The 25,518-nt window shown below is 40.1% G+C and overlaps 1 protein-coding gene across 2 annotated transcripts in view; it reads right to left on the bottom strand.

The window, feature by feature from the left end:
- The window catches only part of LOC117811288 (protein kinase C epsilon type-like), a 95,319-nt gene extending 69,977 nt beyond the window's left edge, over positions 1-25,342 (bottom strand). Inside the window, exons 1-2 of one of the 2 annotated variants that reach the window (XM_034681471.1) lie at positions 24,911-25,216; positions 24,185-24,777 (exon numbers count right to left, since the gene is read on the bottom strand). In XM_034681471.1, coding sequence (XP_034537362.1) covers positions 24,185-24,532 — 348 coding nt within the window. In that variant the 5' untranslated portion in view covers positions 24,533-24,777; positions 24,911-25,216. Of the gene's footprint in view, positions 1-24,184 lie in introns of both variants that reach the window. The other variant, XM_034681472.1, reaches the window with a different exon arrangement.
- Between the last annotated feature and the right edge of the window lie 176 nt (positions 25,343-25,518).

Here is a 25,518-nt window from a genome sequence, read left to right as displayed (position 1 = left end):
TGTGTGTGTGTCATAGCACTCTGAGAGGATCACATATTCTATTTAGTCATACATCAAAATAATACATTATTAAGCTTAGTGAAGAATGCTATGGATGAATTAATGTTGACTGAAGGGATTGCTGAGATCTTGTCAAGCAGAGTTCGGACAATTCAGACCCTATGTGTGTGTGTGTCTGGGTTGTGTGTGTATAGATGGCTCTGTGTGATTCTATTTGGCCTGAAAGCAACAGTCCTACAGCATGTGATAACTCTTGTCCACACCTGCCAGCTCTTTCTCACACGCGCACGCACGCACACACGCACACACACACAAACACACACACACACACACACACACACACACACACACACACACACAGTCTGTTGTGGTAGAAGTGAAAGCGCATGACATTGTTGAACTCTTGGCTCAGATTCCCTTTAGACACACAGTGTATGCACAAACACACATTTTTAGACCCACTTCTCATCTATTCCCAAAGAGACAGCACAGTTTGAATACACAACAGGAGAGTTAACGGTTTTGGGAAATGCTACAAAACAAAATCACAGGCAACGTTATGTTGAAGATGGATTTGCTAAGATTACAGCAATTTCATTATGTCTTATTTGTCGGTTGGATTAAACGTTGATTTGATTATATACTCAATTATCTGTGTGGGTAAAATTAAGCCTACATAAGTGTTATGGGTGAGTCAAGCTTGCTGTAGCCTGAGAACTAGCTGTATGTCGTCATCTTGATTAGAGAAAATAAGATGTGCCAATTTACGCATTGTGCTTGGTCTACTTTGGATGGTTATGGAGAGATCATATCTCATAATATACAGTAGTACTGCCTGAAAAGTCCAACAAGTCTGCTCCTGTCCAAAAATCTGGACATTTTCAGTAAAAGATGTGAAATCCAATAAATTGAAACCAAAATGCACAGTATGTTGAATTTGCACAAGGCTTAGTTTAATCTCCAACCCATCAGTCATTTTCTGATAGCAATATATCCGCTAGAAGCAACCGGAGCCCCCTGTGCAACCAGTGGTCAGCAGAAAGGACTCCCAGCCAAGATTCTCTTTACAGTGCACTGTGACCGTTTACAGTCGAAAGCAACTTGAGACATGAGACTGGAGTTGGTTCCGTGAGACGACATTTAAGAGCTGATATCTGCAGTTGGATTGAAGTATCTGTTTAAGGAGATCAAAAATAGCTAAATGGTCTTCAGATGAAAGCCAGTGGGATATAATATTACATTACGGTGGCTTGCATTTGACAATTTTTGCCCTCCACGTGGACTGTTTTCCTTTACACAACCACAACTGGCTGAAACACTAGTTTATGATTCTGCTTAGACCACAAACAGAAACCAATCAATAACAAATTCAACAGGTTTACCCAAAGGTTTTGTAGAACCTGAAGGCAGAGATCAGGTGTTGAGGCTTGACTATCTATGCCAAAAAATGTTGTGTATGCTCCCGGTTATCTTTTCATAGTGGTAGACTTCAAGCTTTGGAAAAAGAGTATCAGTTCAAAATACTATTTAGGATTTGTTTTTTAATAAAGCAGAAGATAACTTGCGTAAGTTGCCACTTGCATTGCATTCTTAGCTTTGACAATACATAGGAGCATCAATATAGCACTTGTATGTTAAGTGTTTTACCCAGGACTATTAGGGAAAGCAATGCATTTTGAAAACCCGCAACTCATTGGCCAACTGAAACCAATGGCACATTATTAAGATTGACTACGTTGGTGTCACTTTGCACTGTTGCTGTGGGCGGAACCAGGGACATGTCAACCAAAACTGCAAAATGCCAAACTATAGGTTCTCTAGTAACACTGTCAACAAGGTTTTTTTTAGGTGACGGCTAATCTGTGAGTTACATGTAATTGAACTATTTCAAGCAAAGTTTAGAGAGAGTTATAATTAGATATGTTATGTCACCTGTTTAGTATTTTGTTTTGCCGAGACAAAGGAAAGTGTTCATATTTTTGTCAGAATTTAATTTAGGAAATGAGAAAGATGGAGAAAAAAAACTGTTTCATGTCATTTTTTTACATTACTGGGTTTTCAGCATTTTGGAAATTCAAAATGTGTGTAACAAAGAATGATCACACACATCAAAAATCAGAGAGAGAGAGAGAGAGAGAGAGAACAAGAGGAACATTGTGTTTCATCTTTTCTCTGTGACAGAAAGCACACGGCCTTTGTGGAGTGACACACTGCAGACTTCTCACACACACTCACTCTCTCTCTCTCTCTCTCTCTCTCTCTCTCTCTCTCTCTCTCTCTCTCTCTGTCTCTCTCTCTTTGTCAGACTGACACACATTTTGACTACTGGACTTGTGAGGACATTATTGAACTAAGGCTTTATTAGACAGTTTTTCTAACATCAAGTCTTCCTTTAGCTGTGTTTAATAAGAATAATTTTCAGATCGTGGCTCCCATGCTCATGTGAAGTAATAGACATAAGTATTAAATAAAGGGTAAAAAAGGATGCACACTTTCTGACAACTGATATTGAACAATCCAAAATCTTGTGAAATAAAATGTATACTAATAAAAAAACACACAATAGAGAGGTTTAAAGAACACTTAAAAGATAGCTCACATGTCGCCTCTAATCAAAATATGAATACTACACTTCCCATGATGCAACCCTTCAGGCTCACTGCCCTCATCTGAAAACCACTACTTGTAAAATCGAGGCTTCTCTTAAAATTGTCTTTAATTTATATTGCCTCGGAGCCAACAATGAGTTAGTCTGATGACATCACTCCAACATCATCAAGGATGTTTTCCCAGGCTATACCAAGCTCCTCGAGAGCCGCAAGAGACATTACTCAAGTGATTTGAGTCAAAGCAGTGCCAACCATGAATAAAAAGCTGATTTATTCCCTTATCTCGAACGCTAAGCAGAAAACCTCTTAACACTCAGACAGTTTTTTAAAGAAGGGATGATATTTTGCTTGCTTTCCAAAAATACCCTCATTCTCAAGATCTACGAGTCAATTTGGTCCTCATGAGAATACAGCAACTTTGTCCAGAGAGGGAAAATGTATCTCCAAAGAAAGCTAACTGCAGAGCATAGAGAGTTCTGGATGCACTGAGATAAAACGTTTTCCAGTTAATGCATTGAAGTCATTTTATGATGCACTAATGAATAATAAAGCATTTCCAAGTAATCATGCACAACTCAATAACACTGCCCCTTCTAGGAGATTTTCTTCTGCAGATTTATTCCAGAGAAACCAGAAGGAACACACACACACACACACACACACACACATACACACACACACACACACACACACACACACACACACACACACACACACACACCCCGCCTCCTCTCTGCAGCAGCTCATGCCTGTCCTCCTGTTCAGCCCCGTCTTTGTGTCTGTCTTGGACTAATTTGTCCCTGTTGAATAAGTGATGAGGCTGCATTGTGAACAGAACAGCTTTGGTGACACAGTCAAACACACACACATTTCTTCTGTCTCATAAAAGCTTAGTTAGGTATACAGTAAGAAAGAGGTTATCACTTCGCTGACAGCCAGATATCATGTATACTCCTTACCTTTATGTCTTATAATGTATTCCTCTCACACTCACGTGTATCTTTTCTCTTTGTGGCTCCTCTTTAGGGTAAACAAGAAATTGTTTTTTACTTCTGAACAGGTAAAGGGTATTACTGATGGATGATGCTTTTTTCCTGTTAGCTGAAACTTCCTAGCATCATAAGGAAAGTTCATTTTGCAGCTATACTTGTATCATTTTTAATTTTCAGAGCAAAAAATTCTTGAATATATCACCTGACTTTTTTTTAAAAACTGTAACACTTTAACTCACTATGTTACTCTGAACTATTTGTGCAGAACATCCTGCAGTAGTTACATGCTACATGGCTAAGTCTTGTTTAAGCTGTCAGGTAATAAGCTAGCAATGAGAAGGCTAATATTACTTGCTGTCAAGTATTGATACGAGCAAACCATTGCTTTGTTGCCATTGCTAACATTTGAGTAGCACAGATGTCTGATTGGTCTTATCATGTTTAACCCTCCTGTTATGTTCCGGGTCAGATTGACCCATTTCAAAGTTTAAAAAAAGGTAAAAAAAAAAAAAGTATTTTTTTGGTATGAAACTCCTTCTGATTGCCTTAATTAGCGTAATCAACATATAAAATTAAAATGGTTCATTTAACATACTTGCAACCCCCCCTGTATGTTTATATTACATGGATACTGTTCATGGGTCAATTTGACCATAGACTGTATAAAATATGGACGTAGTATCCGTGACGTCACCCATCTGTTCCTGAGAGCTGTTTTGAAGCAAATCGACGGCGGCAGCCATATTGGTAATGCGGAACTCAACTAGGCAGAGTGTGACGTAGTGTGAGTCTCTTAGCCAATGGCTGTGTGTTCCCGACCGGGAGTCACGTCAGTCATGTCCTTATTTGGGCAAAACTCATAATCTTAATATCTTCTTAACCGTCATGTTAGAAAAAAATTCACCCCCCGTACAGTGTGTGCCATTAGAGAGATTAGCGTTGTAGGGCCAAGCCGTTTTTTGAACCAAGCTGTAAACATGTTTATTAATGCTGCAAAGATCGGCTTTTTCCCCATTCATATCTACGTAGTTTCCGGTGTTTCTGCAGCCAGCCTCAAGCGGATTTTCGATGTATTGCAGTTTATATCACTTCCGCATTGGCTTCATCGTTTGAGACCGGAGTTTGCCGCTTGAATTTGACCCTGCAGTCAAAGTGGAGGCTAAAAGGGGTCAGAAGTGTCAAATACTAAATGTTTCTTTGCTACTGTGTGACATATTTCGCCCCAATCATGAACACAAACATGAAAAACGAGCGAGTTATCCTCATTGAACCATGATCTTTGAGATAAAGAACACCATTGCACTAAATATTGATTTAAATGGTTAGTAATGGAGTTTATAATGAGACTTTAAAAAAATTGTTTTGGTTTTTTTTGGGTTCTGACACTTTTGGATAATTAAATATGCCTCGGGTCAGGTTGACCCAGTAACATTATTGCTGTTCCTGAGAAACAAACATAACAGGAGTGTTATGTCATATCTTCAAACTTCACAACAAGTTTGTTTATTCCAAATAATAAGGGTGCGGCGAGATACCTCAATACTAAGGTGCTACGCTGTGTCCAGGGATCAGTACGATGTTTTCCTGCATAATAAATTTGCCAATGTTGTTTTCATGAGGAACACTTTTTCCTGGGGAAGCCCTTGGTAAAGTTGTAATATTTAACTGCAATTGCAACATTACACTGATGTGATGAAAATCAGTCCAGTGCAGTGGAAATGTGCTGCCAAAACTACTAAAGAAGAACAAATGCTACAGGTGAGGTTGACCCAGCATACACTTCTGGTCATACATTTAAATGGAATGGTGTTGATCTCCAAATGCACATTAAGCCCATGGAGTGATCTTTGATATGAGACAGCTGTCACCTTTTGTTTCTGCTAACAGAGACTCCAGACTGCAGTTTGTGTAATTATGTAACTTAACAAAAGCAGTGGCAAAGAAAAACTTCCTTTAACAGGCAGAAATGTGGAGCAGAACCAGACTCATGTTGAACAGACATCTGCTGAGACTGTGTTTGGATTGGAAAGAGGGATGGAGACAGACAACGACAACATCAGCAAAAACAGCACAGGTCACACGGACTAATGGTTACAGTCTCTGTATTTTTGGGTTTGGTGTTTCTCACATTTTCTCTTGGCAGATTTCCCAAAGATTCTCTATTGGGTTAATGACAGAAGAGAGTAGAAAGAGAGAGAGTGAAATTTAAACATCCTACACTAACTGCACTTTATCAAATAAGACCATGTAATGTAGCCCAAAGTATGTATCCAGTCATCTTTGCTGTTTTATCTTTTGTACATACTCTGTGTTTGAGCTCAAATGTGTATCTTTGCAGAATGCAGCAGCAGTTGGCGTTTTCTTGTGGTTCAGCAGATGCAGATAGAGATCATTGCCTGGAGTAACGGAAAAGAGGGCACGAGAGAAGGTGGAGAAGCATGTGCATTAACCTCTAACTGACTTACAGCAGGGTTGATGACACATGTGAGCGGGGAGGAGAAAGAGGGAGGAGCAGGCTGCTCAGCGAGTAAATACAGAGAGAGAAGCTGGCAAAAAAAAAAAAAAGCACAAGCCAACACATGGTTTTATGAAAAGCTCTGAACAAGGGGTACAGGACTTTTGTTGATATACTTACACACCTTATTTTCATGGTAAACAACACAAATTCTATACTTCACTAGCATGTATCTCTTTTTTTTATTTGAATTTGATCAACTATAAATTTAAAATGTTTTATTTTTCAAAACAGACAATCCAATATAGCCGCTGCCAAGCTTTATCAAATGACTGGAGAAGAGGCTGCTGCCAAGTTGTCGCTAGCACCAACGCTGTTTCATTCTTACTTTTCCGAAACTCTTGTTTCAGGATGACAGTTCTTGAGATGCAAATTGGTTGTGTCAAATGACTTGTTTTCGTCCTCCTTGTGCTTCACAAGCATTGCAGAAAGCTATTTTGCTGTCTGTATACAGCACTTCAAAATACTTCCGTACAGCAGTCATGTTGAAGCTTGTTATTGGCATGTTGAAGTTGTCATTGTGTGCACATAGTTAATGCATTATGTTTTGGATCACCGATATTGATGACATTTTCAGATCTAATATGTTACCAATAGTATTGTGCACCCCTACTCCTAGCTAAACATTTGGCAGATGTCCTTAAATTTCACTTCTAAAAAAACTCATTAATGGACCATTCAAATCATGTCGGAGGAGATGCCAGAAGAAAGCGAGGTACTCTACCTGCACCCAAAAAAGTTCCCTCTCACATCTGGATGACTTGGATTTTCGTGAAAAAGACTGGGTGTTTGTAGGCAATGTGTGATGCAGAATCGACCGCAAAAGAAGACAGCTGTTTTCAAAACAGCCTACTATACTAGAAGTATATAAGGATTTGGTCAAAATTCAGTATGTAGTATGTGAACAAGAGCAAAATCTGCAGCATGCCAAAACTAGCCGGATGTCGTACTGAGTCAGGAGAATTTCTTAGTATGCAGCGGACCAGTCTCCCTCACATACTGTTTCCCACAATGCACGGCGCTAACATCACGCTTTTTATTTTTTCCATATATGACGGGCATTCAGTGTTTATGTGCTGTACAAACTATTCAATTCCATGTAAACCATAAGTGGATTCTAAAGAAGCAGTTTCACTATCAGTTTGGCTGTTGTTTACATCCGCTTTCAGGCACCCAAAATCCAATGACGCCTGGCCCAACATACTGCAGCACAGATCATACACTGTATAAAGTATTGACGCAGTATCCGTGACGTCACCCATCTGTTTTTCCTGAAGCACTGTTTTGAGGCCAATCGTCGGCGTGAGCCATATTGCTGCTGTCGAGCAATTGTGACGTAAAGAGGCGGGCTTTGAGCCTCCTAGCCAACAGCTACAGTGTTCCCGCCTGTCAATCAAGTCAGCTGTGCCTCTCATTGGAAGACTCGTAATCTCAATATCTTCGAAATTGCTGCATTAGAAAAAAAATTGCCCCCCTACAGTGTTTGCCAAGGAGAAATTAGCTATCCAGACTATACTCGTCGTTTGTACCAGGCTGTAAACATTTTTATTTCTGCTGTAAAGATCATCTTTTTTGAATTGGTGTGTATGTGGTTTCAGGTACTTCCGGAGCCAGCGTCAAGCGGATCCTCGATGAACTGCAGTTTGTAGCATTTCTTCATTGGACTCATATTTTTAGACCGGAGGTTGCCGCTTAGTACAGATCCAACAGAGTAGTCATACTAGATACTACCTTCAAACGTAGTATGCAGTACATACTGCATATTGCATTCATAGGTAGTATGTAACAGGCGGTTTGGAAAACAGCCAGGGACTTTTTGTTTGATAAGAAGTTTCTGTCACAGGGCTGGTGATGTGGCTTTGAATAGATGTTGACATGTAAGTTGTCAAATGTATTTATTAGTAAAGTTTATGAAGTAACTTGTTCCTTCAAATTTGTTTTGTTTATACTTAATTGGACTGATAGTGGGTTATTTTACATATCTTTTAAGTTTTCCATGTCGTGATAATATCAGCCCTACATGTGAGATCAATCTGGCTCACAGTGTAAAACCATGTGTGCTCACTAAAACCGAAATCAAAGTAATTTCTCTGCTTGTTACATGTTTGAATGCATGGTTTTTATTCACACATCATGCCCTTTCATACAAAATCTCTTGAGACAGCAAACCACCAAAATGACAAGCCTCGAACTTCCCAAAGTAAAATAACAGCTGATTAATACGTAAATGTTGATGGGAGCATCTGCATGAAAAAAGCAGTAAAAAGGCAGATAAAAGAGACATCTGCACTCTATATGCTCCTATGTAAGACTCTCATAATACTCCTCTTTATGCTCTCTGTCTACAAGAGTGGAGGAGAGTGGAAGAGACCGCCCACACACCCATCTGCTTCCACTATGTACAGTCACCAACACACGCATACTCACAAACACACAATCGAGTATACACTACCACAAAGGCATTCAGATAAACTGGTGTTAAGGTTCACCATAACTCCTATTAAACAGGATTATAAACAAACCAATGCACAACACACACACACACACACACACACACACACACACACACACACACACACACACACACAGTGTATCACTCTGACACACACAGTGTATCACTCTGACTCTGTCCGCCCTGCAGCACTAACTCAAAACATACCTGAAGCATTAGTCGGCCATTAGCCCTTCCTCAAGATTTATACTGGAGCTGTTTGCTCTTTATAAACAGCTCAGTGCAGAGCTCAGACAGCTCTGCTGCAGAGGGCTTGAACATACCACATCACACAAGTCTTGTAAATGTTGCAACTTGGCTTCATAGCATTTATATCAGCTCTCTACTATATCTCACCATTACTATCACTCTATCTGGATTAAATCGACGATGTGAGATACGACTGAAGCATCACATTTGTCAGGAATTGTAAAATTTCATTGCCTTTTTAAAAAAATATATTTTGATACTTTTAAAGCATGACTTTATGTAATCATAAGAGTACAACTGGAAATATGTATATGGTAAAATTGCATGACTTAAATCCCTGCCTTTCAGGCTTTTATAGATGAAGCGTTATTTTCCGCTGGAAACAAAGAGAAGCTTTGATGTTTTCTGTCTTCTATGTTGTAAAAGGTTCCCACTCAGTGTTGATTTGGAAAATGAAAGGAATGGTTGTTTAAGAAGCCTGCTGTTCATTTTCTCATCTGACACCAATCCTGCAGCAGCACTTTCAGTCATCAAAATTAACCATATAGAAATAATAAATCTGTGTAATGATGGTCTTGTTTGTTTTGTTTTTGAGTCAATGTATTTTCATTTAGTTGCGATTGACAATGATGAACTTGAACTTTGATCATATTCTAGTTCTATTAGCTCTGCTGTTTTCTATCTGAACCAAGGCACCACATATTGCCTGAGGACTTGAGGCTTATGGTATTTTACAATGATTTTCTACATCTATCTACATTGTTGTCGGTGTAGTTTTTAATACATTGAACATTTAATAGGCAAAAGGCAACAGTTAATAAAAATATCACAGAGGTTAATTTTGAATAGGCCTCATCTTCCGGCCACGGTTCAAATCAAAGTATCAAAGGTATTAGAAAAACTGAGGGAAATACAACTATCTTGGAGGGTTGTAACTATTGGGGTAAGCCAATCTGTGGCCTCTTTAACATTGAAAGCTTCAAAATAAATGTAAAATAATAAATGTTTTGTTACCTCATTAAGTGATTGGTAATGGTACAAGCCAAGATTGCTGATTTAAGATAAGGTGAAGAAACTTAGAGAAACTCTATTTTTCTAAAAGATAACTATGGACACATCCCTGCTTTGGTTGTTAATTGGTTAAAGTGGTGAAAATTGGACAACCAGGGTTGTATTATGTAAAAAAAAATAAAAGAGGCTTTCCATTTGTGCTTCCAAACACAATTGTGTTTTATGCAGTTGTCTGACTACACCATTAGACAGATCACATGCTGCTTTTATTATCTGTTTAATTAAACTGCAGATGCACATTTGAGTCGAGGTGGAGAAAAAATCTTACCCAGTGGGGACCTGCCACGAGTTAAGGTTGTGTAAATATGCTGTTTGTTTGTGTTGTTGACTTGGTTGTTGGGATAGTATCCTCAGGAACAAGGTCATCAGGTGCCTCAGGAAAGGAGGTATCTGTGGACATGTTAATATGCCTATAAGGATTTTAACTCTCTTATATGTATCTCCAACTGAGGTTGAGATTGAATTATTAATATCACATGTTGTTAACTAAAGCTTAATGAGCTTCATTTAATCAAACTGCTACTCGTTCCTTGGAGACACAAACAGAGAGAGACAGAGAGAGTTGTCCCAATGCTTTTACAGTATCACATGAGCCTTAGTCAAGCTGGAGTCATGTGGCTGGGTGTATCCTCAAAGAGACTTACAGCTACACACACTCTCTGACACTTGCACACAAAAACACAGGATGGATTACAGCAGAGGGGAAAAGCTCAGAGAGGTGAAAAAGTGACAGAAAGTGGAGTTGTGTGAATTTTGAGAATAACTGACTAAATCTGCTCAAACATCGATGTGACACAAACTTGGCATCCCAGTTGTATTCACTTATAAAATCCCAATACGCTACAGCCATCTCTTCTGCAAAGCTGCTGACAGTGCTGTCAGACCAGGAGTCCATATCAGTGGACGACAGTAGAGGAGGTTGTGTAAAGTGCACTTGTCAAGCTGTTGCTCCTGTAATGCTCCATGGATTGGACAAAGCCCCCAAATGATTTTAAATCAAGTACATTTCATTAAAAAAAAATGTATTATCAGTATCAGAACTGCTTTACAATCAAACCAAAGATGTTGACATAAGGAAATCGCCAAAAAATAAAACCTAATGTCAGATTAGTCAGTCTCCAGTCACTAAGCTTGCAGAGGGAAAACAGGTGTGCAAAATGTTTGTATATCTAAGTTAATGTATCTGAAATTCAGAAAAGGCTAATTTATGTGTCCATTATTTAAATATGTTTTAAATAATGTAACTGTCACTTCCCAGATATCTTATGTTACACTGCATCCACTGGAGGGCGCCACTCAGAGTCAAACCTTTCTGATAACAAACAAGGCAAAAGTGGAGTATTGACTATATCTTTCAAGAAAGAGGTAAAATCGGAGGCAGTGTTGGGCTATAGCACTGTTGAATACATCACAACATGTGGCAAATAATTATTCTCACCGGTAACATCATTGAGGGAAATTAACGACGGGCTAGCTTCTAACCAACTTGCACAATATTTTTGAAAAACTTCTGTCACTTTCTAAAGTGTTCTTCTTTGTTGTGTTTTGCTTGTCTGGAATGAACAGTTGGTTACTGTTTGACACTGCGCCCATGATTCCCAGTGGTACTGCAATTTTAGGCAGATAGCCGCAAACTTCAAGAAAACCTGCAGAAACACAGGCAAAATGAATGCTACAGGCAGAAAGCTATTGGCAATCTGTTGTTCCATCCAGAGTTGAAGTTTTAATGTAAACACAATGGCAAGTTTTGGCCTAAGGACACTAGGTTCTGACCCAACCAAAAGGTCAGATTTTAAGTAAACCCAACGTCAGGTGTTAAAGGTGACATATTATGCTCATCAAAATACATTAGTTTAAGAGGTCCCCAAAACATGTCTTTAAAGTTTATTGCTAAAAAAAACACTTTGAAATCAGATTTTGGCATGCCTGTAAACCCCTCTTTTTCAGCCCTGTTCAGAACAGGCTGTTTTCTGTGTCTGTGCCTTTAAATGAGAATGAGCTCTCTGACCACGCCCCCTCCGGAAGTGGATGTGCCCTCGGCTGTCCAGCACGTTGATCTAATGTTTACATGTTGGCTGAATATACACGCCTGCTCACAGACCCGGTTTACTTCAACCCTCTGAATTTGATCCAGAATCTGATCCTGACGGAGAGGCGCCTGCAGCAGGACCTTTCTGAACGATTGGTCACAGAATTTGTTTCTTGTTGTTTTATTTGTCTGTATGTCGACTTGTGTCTTGGTACACAGCAACAAACATGTAGGTATGTGGCTATGCTAACTAGCGCTAGCACTTTTGAAAATAAAAATTATCCACTAGATCTTCAAATCTGCAGACGTGAGGAGTAAAACTGACATTTGCGTTTATTAAGACAGCCTACCACTAGCTTGTCTCCCTCCTAAGCTCCTTGTTAGCACACGTGTGCAGGTTATGAAAAACGGAGGAGGAGTTGAGTTGTATTTTATACAGTCTATGGGCTGAACAAGGTCCGAGCTCTGACTTCTGTTACAGACCAGATGTCGTTGTGACGTATGAAAAACACAGAAAACTGAAACGACACATATTTCAGGTAGAGAACCATTAAAAGGTCGATTTTGATATGTCACCTTTACTATCCCCTCCCCGGCAGTTTGTGATGTCATCCCAACATCAGGTTGTGATATAACCCATCGTCAAATGTCTTAAAATAGTATTCACTTGAGGAGCATGCTGTTGTCTGATAGTTCTTCCACTGTGTAAGAAATGTAAATGTGTGTGTCAGTGTGCAGAATGACAGGGTGTTTTCTGTCTTCTCATCCTGTTTGTGAGGAAATGGAGACTTCTCCTTACTAAATTTAATTCTGTCCTGTGGAGCTCACCGCTGATTTATGTCACGGACATTCCACAGAGTTTTGACCTCCGCATTTTAAATGATGATTTCTAAACTTCATTACAATGAATGCAATGCTAAAAATGTGTTGATTCTTTCATTTTATTTTTGTTCCAATTTCTGTGGCTCCATGTAAGTGGTCTGTATCACACCGTGAGTATTAACTATCCTGCACCTAGCATAATGGGAGCTAGTAGCCAATTAAATTACGTATTGCTGCTCCCCACTTGGTGATGAATTATTCTTAAGCTGTGTTTAATTAGTAGGAAAATCAATCTTTTGAGGACGCTGAGGAACTTACATGCTGTGTTGTGGAGGCAAATGTTTTATTTTTGGCTTCCAACGCTTACTGCGTAGAAAGAAGGTAATTGACAGACTGAATATTGATGGCCTATGTTCTCCACTTAAAAACAATTTTGCTATGATGAAGCAGCCTTACTCTAGGGCCTGTCTACTGTCTGATATCATGACTGTTGTTTTTTGTACATTACTTGGATCAGTTTTGCAATGCAGCATAAAAACAGAGGTGATACTGGCACAAAACAGATAACAGTAATGAGACAAAACAAAGCAAAACAAAGCAGAGTGTCGCTGAAAGCATTTTTGACACATGACAGAATTTCTTCCCCATATTTGTATGAAAATATTTCTGTGGTCTGTGAAGTGAGTGATGGACTGTAAGGGGAACAAGGCCACTGATAAAGGAATGATAACAGAAGCAAAAGTGGTGTACCTGGGGAGCCATCTCTCTCCCTCTTCCCCTCTTTCTCTGGGAAGTAAACTCGGACAGTGAAAACAGGAAGTAAGGCCCACCGTGTGACTCAAACACACTGTGGCTAATATTAGACTCATAGACACACAGCCCAGCCTCCAGTTTCCTTCAGTCCACAGAGAGGACACCCCTCTATTACCGCCCGCAGGGAAACAGGGTCAAGAAGAGAGCAGGCCCAAGCTCTTCCTCTGTTCTGTCTGTATGAGAGTTTACAGAGTCTCAGGAAACCAAGCAATCTGCATTCATATGTGTGTTAGTATTGTTAAGTTTATACTGCTGCAATAACGTGAAAACCACTTTAATTTTGTGACCAATTGAGCAAGTTTTACAAATTTACAATGTGAAAATGCTGTTCATATTACAAGCTTTGATGTATGTGTGTAACAATCTGAATGATGTCAATGACTGATGTTGCCAAAGGCATTCCATTGACTAAAACCTACTTTAAAGGACCACAATCTCCTTTTTGGTGAGTAATACAACCTGCAGTTAGCTACTGGCAGCAGTGTTATCTGTGAGTGCTGCACTTAAAAGAGTAATGTCTTCACGGGGCATCACTCTTGCTTCAGCCTGTTAAATTGACTTCAAAGTCTTAACCCACAGCTTGTAAAGCAATATACATCTTTAACCAGATTTACAGTTTTAAGACCAGTCGAAAAACATGCCCCTTTTCCTCATGTTCTAACTGCAAGAACTGGAATCAATCGTACAGAAGAGGCTCATTAGTGAGACCTTTTTTAGCCCCTACTTCAAAGTAGGTACTCTCTTCATACAATTGGACCCTTGAGTGACGTAATGTACTGGGGCCACAATTAAGTTTACATTGATTGTTTGAATGCATGAGTCAAACGCAGAAACGAGTGGAATTGACATTGACTTGGGTTGTACAGCCAAAATGTTTAAGGCCATCAAACATAATAAAAAAATCCCAGTAGAGGAATATTGATTATGACATGAACAGGAGGGAATATATATTTACATACATCCTAAGTGCACAGTGTACTGCTAATATTCTTCATTTACATATTTCTTAGGATGGTTTATACAACAAGTTGTTCAGCAAAAGTCTTCCACATATGCTTTGGAGACTGGTCAGTATCTATTGAAGCTGTGCTATGACTACCAAGCAAAAGGAGAACATATTCTTGATTTTATCTATATTCTTTATTTAATATCTGTCTGGTTAAAACTGTCTGTGCTAGGAGCCGGCCGCTATTGGTTTTACAGGGCCGATACCATTAATGATTATTTGCAGATCGTGACATGGGTAATCGATATTTGAAAACCATATGTTTTACAGTGAAAATGAAAAACTGTGTGTCAAATTTTTTAATTTGTACTATTACAAACACCAACCCAAAACTTTGTTTAAATACCGTTAGCATTGTTGTGTGAAGCTTAGCCAATTGGATTGTGTTGTGGGCGGGAACTTAGGATTGAAAGTGGTGAATGAAAACCGATTCAGAGGGAAAGAAACACCTGCAGCGGATCCTAAGTAGCACACTTTTTAGTTAATTAATAATATTGCGTATCGGTAAAATATAACACCCATACATATAATCGTCCAGATATAATCGCCGGATATCGGCCACAATAATTTGCAGAGGCAGATAATCTGGCGACACCTATTCAGTACACTTGATAGGTGCAAATGAATGATTGAGACTTTGTTGGTAGAAAAAATCTGCAATGCCTATGAGTTAATCATAGCAAGATGTTGGGTTAATTAGAACAGTGACTCAGTTATGCTGAGGTGGGGTAGTTCTTGTGAAAACTGTTCCTAATAATACCCGTAACAATATCTAACAGAACAGTGAAAGTGGAAGAGTGAAAAAGAGGACAGAAAAATAGTGTTAGAAACAAAACAGAAAGTTGTTATGGTGTTAACCGCGCCGTATTAAAAAACAATTTAGTGAAGTATGTTTATTTTTCACCGGAGTGTGACTATGTGGGATGAGTGATCATGGGGAGTGCTTGTGTTCAGACCACTTATCCTGATGAACTTTACCTGAGATTAACTGTTAGAGGAGCTGTGGCTGAAATATTACCAGACAGAACAAATGATTACTATTTTTGTCAGCTTTTATTTGATCTTTCTCCCTCTTCCTGCATCCCCACAACAAGCTCCCATCAATGACATGATCTGACAGAGGATAAGTGGATACCTAGCATCTACTTGATGTAATGGTTTCAGAGGAGGGGATTTTTATGTTGCATCCTGAAACCAGTCTCAGGTTTCTTTCTCTCATCTGAATCATGTTACTATTTACAGTATCCATGCTCTATTTAAGCTGACATTTAGTCCCAGTTTACCTGTGCTTTGATTTAGCTGTGGGATAACATTAGCTCCCTGGTTCAAACCATATCAACACAGCTCATGTACACCAAGTCCCTGTACACAGAGCTTAACTTAACAAACCTGAGTCTTTGTCTTTCAAAGGTTTTCTACTGGATTGAAAAGACCCTGTCAAACATAACAAGCTGATTCTAATTCCAATCCCTGTCTGAAACTCTTGGCTTTGTCAAGTGCAAACAAGCTCTCCCTTAAATCCTGGAAGTGTTAGTCATACAGGCCTTACTGAAAACTATGATTAACCTACATGTCTTACATGCAAAATATGAGACTTATGCAGGCTGATGAAAGAGTTTGGTTTCAGTTTCTAAACTGGATAAAAAATGAACAAATAGTCTAAGCTTCATACACGGCCAAATCCTGTTTGACTGACAAAGTCGACTTGGCCTTAAGCATTACTGAAATGACCTCAACGCAAAAAAAAAAAAGGGTAGCAAGACCACAGTAGGTTCTGACCAAGCGGCAACCTCGGATCTCAAAATATGAAGCCCATGCGGAAGTTTTATGAACTGCAGTTTATCGGGCATCCGCTTAAGACAGGCTGCAGAAACACCGGAAACAACATACACACCCATTCAAAAAACACGATCTTCGCAGCATTAATAAACATGTTTACAGCCTGGTTAAAAAAAACAGTTTGTGTCTGAGCAGCTAATTTTTTCAATAGGCAAACACTGTACGGGGGGTGAACTTTTTTATAACGTGACAGTTCGAAAGATAGATTACTGACTGACTTGACTGACATGCGAGAAAACTGTAGCTGTTGGCTACGAGGCTCAAAGCCCGCCTCTTCACCTCAATTTAGCTCGACAGAAGTTAGGTTGAGTTCAGCATTTCCAATATGGCTCCCGCCAACAGCACTCAGGAACAGATGGGTGACGTCACGGATACCACGTCCATTTTTAGACAGTATACAGCTCTAACACATTGCCAGTTCAAGGTGGGATATTCACGCCCTTGTTGCACCTCGTATGCAACATATAACCCACAATAGTAGAAGGGTGTTCAAGCACTGTGCCTCTCATGCTTCTGAAACACTGTAATGCAATGGGAAATCACACATGGGGATACCAAAATTAGGCGGTTGGGGAGTTTAATGTGTAAGTACAGTGATGGAGGAACTTTGTTATAGGGCTGTTGTAAATGGTGGTAAAGCCTGAGGTTCTAAAAATGGAGCATGATGTTGGGCAAAACTAAGAAGACATGTTGTCTAGGTATGATAAGCAGCAGCTGGACAATGGATTGAGAATAAAGTTAGAACCTCATGAGAAGAACTGGCTTGATTATTCATATAAACCTTGAAACCTTTGTTAAGTGCCTTGATGCACAACTAATTAGCCAGAAATGGGGGTCTGGATAAAGCATGCAACATATTTGGTGTCAAATCTACACCAATTTATTGAGGCTAGATGAGTGATTTGTTTATGACTCAATTCAGTTGGTGCCCAAAACTTTGACACAGTGTCATACTTTTAATAAACAATACATGTTCCTATTGAAATCCACATGGGGTAGCAAATGGAAAAAGCCCTGATGTCAAGGTATAGTTGGCATATCCCAGTAATTATAAGAAGACTTTGAATGAGAGTGTGTCAGGTGTGAGATCTGATCCCCTGATCGTGGTTAGCTTCTCCATGTCTGTTTTAATGCTTTGTTTTAGTTCCCTGGGTTGTTGCAATGGGAAACGCCCGTGATCAAAAGCCAAATGATGTCATTTGAGCAAGTGAACTTTGAACTTCTGGGGCATGTTGAGGCATGTTTGACACATCTGTGTTCATATCACTGCTTATCATGCTTCACATCAGCTTGAATGAGTTCAACTTCCAGAGAAGAAGATTCCCTGTTGTATGTGTGTAAATGTGTGAGTGAGCGAATTCTTTGGTTCATTAACAATATGACCGGCTTGGCGGGTGTAATTTGCTGCACAAGTTGATCGACGAGAGGCCGTGTACAGGCTTGCAGGATAATGGTGACATTATTATCTTTAGTCTGAAGTAAGTCGTGTTTAAATTACCAGAGACTTGTCACAACATGGGTGTGAAGCTTTTGTTCACACGCTGCTGTTAACTGAAATATCTGTTTCAGAGACTTACCGAATGGTACCAGATACTGTGACACCTTATTTTCTTCGTGATTTAGAGAGATACACACTCTGTAGTCTCTGTGCACTGAGACTACAGAGTTTGTGTTTTAAAAAAAGACTGAAGGAAATGAAATAAAAATCAGTCAATAGGTAGCTGGTTTTGGGAAGTATTACAGTATGCACTCAATGATATTTTCACACTTGTCATACTGTGTCACGAGCTGGTAAAATAACACGTGCCCCCCTGGAAACCTTGTACAACCAAGCCCCAAGGGTACTGGACACTTTTGAAAATGTTGTGGGTTTTGCTGATGCTCCCTTAATGTACAAAGTGATCCATGGTCTGGCTCCTCCCCCATTGAAAGAGTTCATATCACTGTGGGCAGATAGTGGAAAAACAACTAAGACAGCCAACAGAGGTGACTGCATAATACAACACAGATCTGAGTTCTGCAAATCAGCCCTCTCTTTTAGAGCAACAACTTCTTGGAACTCATTATTGAGTAAGATAAGACAGTGCTGCAGCTTTGCTGGATTTAAGTCTAGGATGAATTTGTGGCTAACTTCAAATCAATCATGTACCCATCACTCTGGTACAGCTAAATGGCTACACTGTCCCTGTCGCAGTACATAAAATCTAATAAATAGACCCCAAATTCACATCAGTTATCATTTTTATTGTCTTGTTATTGTAACAGAACAAAGGTTTGTCTCTTGCGTCATCATGTTTCACTTTCATTGATGACATATAATTACAGCTTGAGCTGTTTGAAATACAGGGAGGACAATATGCTGCAATCATGTGAGGGATGAATCTTCCAGCAAAATAACTTTGTTTTCATAATCCTGTTTAAAATGGTACAAAACAACTCAAATTGAAAGAGTACAACTTACTAAAGAGTTTAAGTGAATTTTGAGATGTAATTTTAAGAATACACTAATATAAAACCTGCAAGCCCTAGAAGGCCATTTGCAACATAGTTTTTAATATTATATTAAACCCACACACAATGGAGCCATAATATCTTGGAAAACCAACTTGAATAGGTCATTCATACTTTTTAATCTGTTGTTCAACCAAGCTTTCTGAGCACATTTTTTTTTTTAAGTAGACAGCACTCATACCTTGCACAGAGTGAAAGGGTTTGCTGCTACATGACAATGAAACATGATACAGTGACAGTCTGCTGACTAATAGTAACCTCTGTCCCTGTGGGAAGGCCTGTGTTCCTGGAAGACTTGTTTTGTTGTCACAGACAGACAGGCAGAGCGACACAATGATCAACGCACTGGAAACCGACCACATAAACAAACTCTACCTAGGTCGTCTGTACTGAATAAAATCCAGCCTTTTGGTCAGAATTGCAACAGCCTGTCACTGGATGAAGAATCTATCACCAGATCTACTGTCAGCAGAGATGCATGATGGCAAAGATGGCACCATGTGGCGGGTTATGAAGTCAGTGAAAATACTGACAGACCACATAGTCAAAATGTTTTGACAGAAGCTGCCGGCTGCACAGTGCACGCCAAGAAAACACTGATGATGCCCATAGCAAGGTGGAAAGAGCATGAATTGAGCAAGCTTTTGGTCAGATGACTGGGGCTATACATTTTTCAAGGAGACCGTATCTCAAAATAGATTACAGGAAGTCATGCCTTTCTTGCATTTTGGCTGAAAGGAGACCTGAAGCATGCACCTGCAAGTTTGCCCTTGCCCTTGTGGTCGTGCAGAACAGCATTGTTTGCAGCAAGTTTGAAAGTTCACTGAAAACCTCTAACTCCCTACCAATGTCGACTGTATGGAATATACTGAATACTGTATGGTTAACAGTAGGGCTGGGCGATATTGAAAATTATGTTATCACGATAAAATATTTCATATCATATCGATAATTATCACGATAAATATCAAATCATTATTTCATTTAAATTTAAATGCAGATTTTTGGTCCTGAGTTAAAGTTGAAGAAACCAGACAGTTTGTTACCTTGTATCTGGATTTAGTTGTCTGATAAACTTCTTGAATCCAATCATTTCTGATGGTGCTAATAGGAAGCAGGTCTTTTGTGTAAAATTAGATTTTTGTGAAGTTTTAGTTTGTAGATTTTCATTTTTCTCAGATTGAGGTTATTACCATAATTTGATTTACAATGTCTTCTTCTGTCAAATGTTGGGTGGCAACTAGCGTTTAAGGCTCATTAGTGCCCCCTCCATTTTAATTGGCATGGGGGTGTAATTACATGTTTATTTATATCAAATTTTTATCAAAAATGTTTTAGATTTATATGGAGAAAAATTATATCGTGATAATTATCATTAGCATATTATCACCCAGTACTAGTTAACAGTGCACCATATTTGGGCAAGGATGAAACAATGAGGCTAGATCAGCTTCTACAGGACAGTGTCGTGGTAAAAATGGGGAAAGGGAGGAACATAACCACTGACCTTCCCTTAAACTAGCCAAGGCACTATAAGCCAAGAACCAGTTAAGTTGGCACAGTAAATAAGAGCACACTAGAGCTCAACCCCAAAGCGTGAAAGAGCAGCAGTAGTTCTATCAAGTTACCATGCAGCACTGCCAGTCCACCAATGCTTTTCAGCAACATCCACATCTGTTGCAATCAAGTGGCCCAAAGGATAAACCAGAGTGAGACAGTTACATACTACAATAGAACCATGGTAGGACTTGATGTGCAGGATCAAATGGTGAATGAAATGTTTAGTGAAAGCACCCACAGGGAGATGGCCACTGGTGGTGTTTTATTATATCCCTGACATGGCTGAGATTAATACTTCCACACTGTTCAAGGTATGCACCAATAAGAGGATGTCAAAGAGATTACTTTATAATGCTAGTCGGCAATGAGCGTGAGAGCAGGGACGAAGGCAGGAGGAGCAGCAGATGGAGAAGAGGCAGAGCTGACCATGAGTAGCTTAAATGATCAACAAGCATCAAGCATCAGTGGAAGTGATAGATGGTGCTTGACCCTAAAACAACCCAATGCCTTGTTCAAGTGACCCCATTGAGAGGAATAACGTCACTGTTTTCATTTTTTTTAAAAAGCCCCTCAATCTTATGATGAAGTCAGTATGTGTACTCTGCTTTGTGAGATGGGTTTAAGTCTTTGGAGAACAACTGGAAAGCATCAACTTAAAGGACCTCTGCGAAGGCTCTGCAAAGATTTCTCAGTAGGTTACATTAGCATTACTCACTGGGTATTCCACAGGCTGTTTACTTTCCTCACGGTGATGTCGAGTTTGTCTTTGTCTGAGATGACATAATGCATGATGTAGCCTAAGTTCAGACATGTTTAACTCTGAGCACCCATGGGCGTGCCTGAAAGTGTGCTCGCTCCTTCAAACACAAGGTGCGAAGTTCAGGTGACAGATCTAGAAGCTAATGTCATGTTGTTACATTTTTAGGATATTTTGCACATTTCTGAGTTATTTCCTGATTAAGCTGGTTCGCCACACAGCCACATATTGGCTGCCGAATAATCCATATTTCTGTTCCAATGGAATCATGAAGAATGAGTATAGAAGAAGCTGCAAGTCATGTGCCATCTTCAAAGTTTACGCCAAACAATGTCATGCCTGTCAATGCTCTTGGGTTTAGTGGGTCAAAGTTAAGCAACTTCAATTATAGTGTTTCTGTTGCTTGGGCCTCATTGATAACTTGATGGATTTTGATCAAACTTGAACATACTTTACGGATAATTTTCTGCTCTGCCTGAGTTTGCTGTGATTAACAAAATCTCCCAATAGATTGATTTGTTTACATACTGCTATTAGCCAGTTAGCTGTGTTAATGTCCAGACTTGAGGCTCTGAGCACTTAGGGAATGTTTGTGTTTACACTGCTACAACATTAGCTTTGGGCTGCCAGGAGGAGGAAAGTTTCAAGCCAACTGCAATAGGGACACAGTGGTGGATACTTGCAGGTAGCAGTGTGAACACAGGAGTGGGGTGAGCTGAAAACAGGCAGCAATAAAGACAATAGGGTTACATTGAGTTAACCTGTTGCCATTCCACTAGCAGGGCCTAATACTCAATGCAGTGGGCCCAGGTTTGACATCATCTGCCCAGCATGTCATTACTGCTCTCTTCCCATATTTCCGACTCCTTCCAGTACTCTGAATATTCAAGACAAGGCAAAAAACTAATATAGCAAAATTTTAACCTACCTCTGTTATGCATCTCGACCTCCATTAAAATTAGATAGACTGTACGCTAGAACAAGAGTCTGGCTTTTATGGTACTTTATTCATCTTAGTATTTTTCAAACGTATTTTTCTTATAGAGAAAAAAGACACTGAAAAACAATAATCAATGCTGTCTGAGGTGGGGCCTATACCAAACAAAATGTCTTCATTCACAAAGAAATGGTAGATAGTTTCACCACATTTTTGCATGCTTATGCACTTCATATCAAATCTACAAGAACATCAGTGGCAACTAAGGGATGCTTTCATCCTCTTCAAAAATGTTTAATCAATAGCTAAGTATTTACTGTCTGAACATGACACACAACACAGCACTGCTGGCCTTGACCACCTTAAGTCTCCCAGTGTTCCGCTTTGTAAGATATCCACCATGAGCAATACACTCAGACCTGTACTTTGTTTGTGTTCTGCTTGTTTCCTCTCCTCTCTCTCTTTCATCTTGTTCCCTCTCTCCCTCCCTCCTTCTCACTGTCTCCTAATGGCCTCATCAAAAATACACTCCAGCATCAATCTGCATCTGCAGCTTCAGACAACAATAAACAGCTCCTGCATGCCGCTCTGTCTGTATGTGTGCTTGTGTGTTTGTCATGCATGTGGCCAAACCACACCCTCTCTCTCTCTCTCTCTCTCTCTCTCTCTCTCTCTCTCCCTCTCTCTCTCTCTCTCTCTCTCTCTCTCTCTCTCTCTCTCTCTCTCTCTCTCTCTCTCTCTCTCTCTCTCTGCTCTGCAGCTCTGCTGTGGGTCACTGCTTCTTCTAACAAGAGCACAACAAAGGTAACAGGAGCTATACTGTCTGTCTATGTGAGAGTGTGTGCAGTGACTGGTGCATCTGTCACACAGTGTACTGCAGGACAACTACGTACAACTATGAATTGGAAAGACACTGATTTTCATAGTAAAATTAAGCTGAATCTGCAATGTTTTCCTAGTGAAAAGGTCTTAACAAACAAACTTGTCTTAGCTAGGAACACATGACATACGACTGCTCTGTGTCTGCTGGATGGGTAAAAACATTAATGCCTGCCAAATCATTTGGTGTAATAATTGTAGAAGGTGATAAAATGTGCCAGTGTTGTTTTTCCATCTTTGCCCAGAGCTCTTAAGTAGCCAAAAACAGGCTAATGCTGCTTCAGGGGCATGTTTATCTTTCTTTGACATTATTAGGACCCTGTGATTTAGGATTTGGAGTCATAAGGTGGATGTTTTTGTTAATACTATGAGATATTAATGTCACCTTAGTAAGAGATATCAGGTGATAGCTCACCGTAATAACTTGCTCTAACCATTCCTGAAACTTGGATCATTTTTTTCGTCAGAAAGAATGTGTTCTGATTCAGAACACATTTTTGTACTGCTTACTTTTTATTAGGTCTACTTGTTTTGGGTGCTTTTTTAAATGCATAACTTTGCTTTGTGATGGAACATGATGGAATTGTCAAAACTCACAAAGTAAAAAAAGAGCTATTACTTTTAGTGTCAACGTGATGCTTTACTGAGCTAAAATGACAAACATTTGGGGTTTCAATTTGTCAGATGAAATTCCGGGATATCTGAAACAGATGTAGGATGCAGGACCCATCTAGGGTTTCGGTGTTATAATATTCCAGCAGGATTTCTTACAACTTTTTGGCAAATTTGTTTTAGGCTCAAAGTATTACTTTAAAATGTAATTTAGTTTTTATGATGGTGCTTTCTTCCAAATAAAGTAGTCTTACATGGCCCCCCCTATACCTCCTTTTGATTTAATTACAGCTACTATGGTACTATAAATGACTCAGTTATCATCACAATTTAAACATCTTTGGATTTTTCATTGCAAAACAAGCTGCTTTCTGCAGGCAGTTTCTGATACATTTTAGTATAGTACATTCTATAATTTTAGGGTTAGGCAGGAGGCACTCATAATTAAAATATGACTTGTTGCAGCCAACTAGTGGGAGGTTTGAGTGTCATCCTCAGCCCCACATGTGCACCCCAAGGTGCTTGTCTTACCCAGTCCTCGAAGTGCTTGCTCCCACTGTGCAGGATGTCCTCAAACTGGATGATGCAGTTGGCCACAAAGTCGTCGTAACCAATGGGAGCATCGTGGAAGACGGACAGCTCGATTCTGCGGCCGTCGTGGACCTCCGTAGTGAACTCATCATTCCACGCGGGACTATTGGTCTTCTGCTTGGTGCAGGTTTGGCCCACGCGGGAGTCGTCCACGTTCAGGGCGATGTATGTGTCCAGCATGAACGTCTGGGTCTTTGGACCGACGGCGTGACGTAGGGACCAAGCCGTCGGTTTGAGGTTCAGAGCCTCACGGATTTTGATCTTCAGCTGCCCGTTGAAGATCACCATGATGACAGCACGGTCCCACTCACAGAGCTTTGACGTGGAAGTTTGTTTGTTATTAAAAAAAATCAAATAAATTAACTTCAATAACAGCTCTGTTCAACCGGTGGTGCTCCGAGTACACAGGCTGTTGTAAATCCTCAGTTGACAGAGAAAACGACAACCACGTATCCTAATTGTTTCTTGCTGAAAGGCGTCAACATGTCTTGTGTGGGCTATGCCACAAAAATACCCCGAAAAATGCACTGCAGCTGCAAAAGCAGGGAAAAACCGTCAACGCTTTCTTTAGAAGTGAACGGAAGAAACATGCAACAACGTTACAGAGTTAAGAAAAACCCTCCAAGCAGAGGCCCCAGATGTGACTCGGCATGTCATGGCTTTTACCTTCGAGGTATTAAAAAGCTCCGTTAGCTGTATAGGCTGGCACCCTGGAAGCAATAGCCAGTGTTGCATTGCACCGTATGAGCTGGTGGGTAGGCTCCAGACGCCTGCTGGCACCCGCCGCGGTACATCAGGGATGTTCCAGCCAGACTGCTGCGACTAGACAGGCGGCTGGAAACAACCGCAGCAAGGGGCGGAGAGGAGGGGCTGATGCACGCAGTAGGTGTGGAGGTACACAGTGGTTCCTGCTGCTCGGTGCCTGGCCTGGTTTCAGCCACTGCTGTTGAAAGAACTACCCGAGGACATACCTCTGGTTGCCTCCCCCCCGACACTGCCCTCTCTCTCTCTCTCCTCTCTCTGGCGCAGGAAATGCGAAAAACACGTCAGTTTTCTCAGGGCTTGGTGTGACAGACGCAAGCCCGGCTGGGGGGGTTCAGGAACAGATGAGATGAGGAGAGGAGAGGGATGGGTGGATTTGGTTTTAGAGAAGTGAAACGCTTCATGTTTTACATTAGTGCCTTTTAGTGAGTCTATTAAGTGATGGAGAAACGAATAAAACTGTTGAAGTTGCAGGGAAACAGGTGTGGACTACAGTATCTGCAACCTCAAGC

Source organism: Notolabrus celidotus, chromosome 4 (genome assembly GCF_009762535.1).
Source record: "Notolabrus celidotus isolate fNotCel1 chromosome 4, fNotCel1.pri, whole genome shotgun sequence".
Taxonomy (NCBI): domain Eukaryota; kingdom Metazoa; phylum Chordata; class Actinopteri; order Labriformes; family Labridae; genus Notolabrus; species Notolabrus celidotus.
This window is presented reverse-complemented; position numbering and strand designations above follow the sequence as displayed.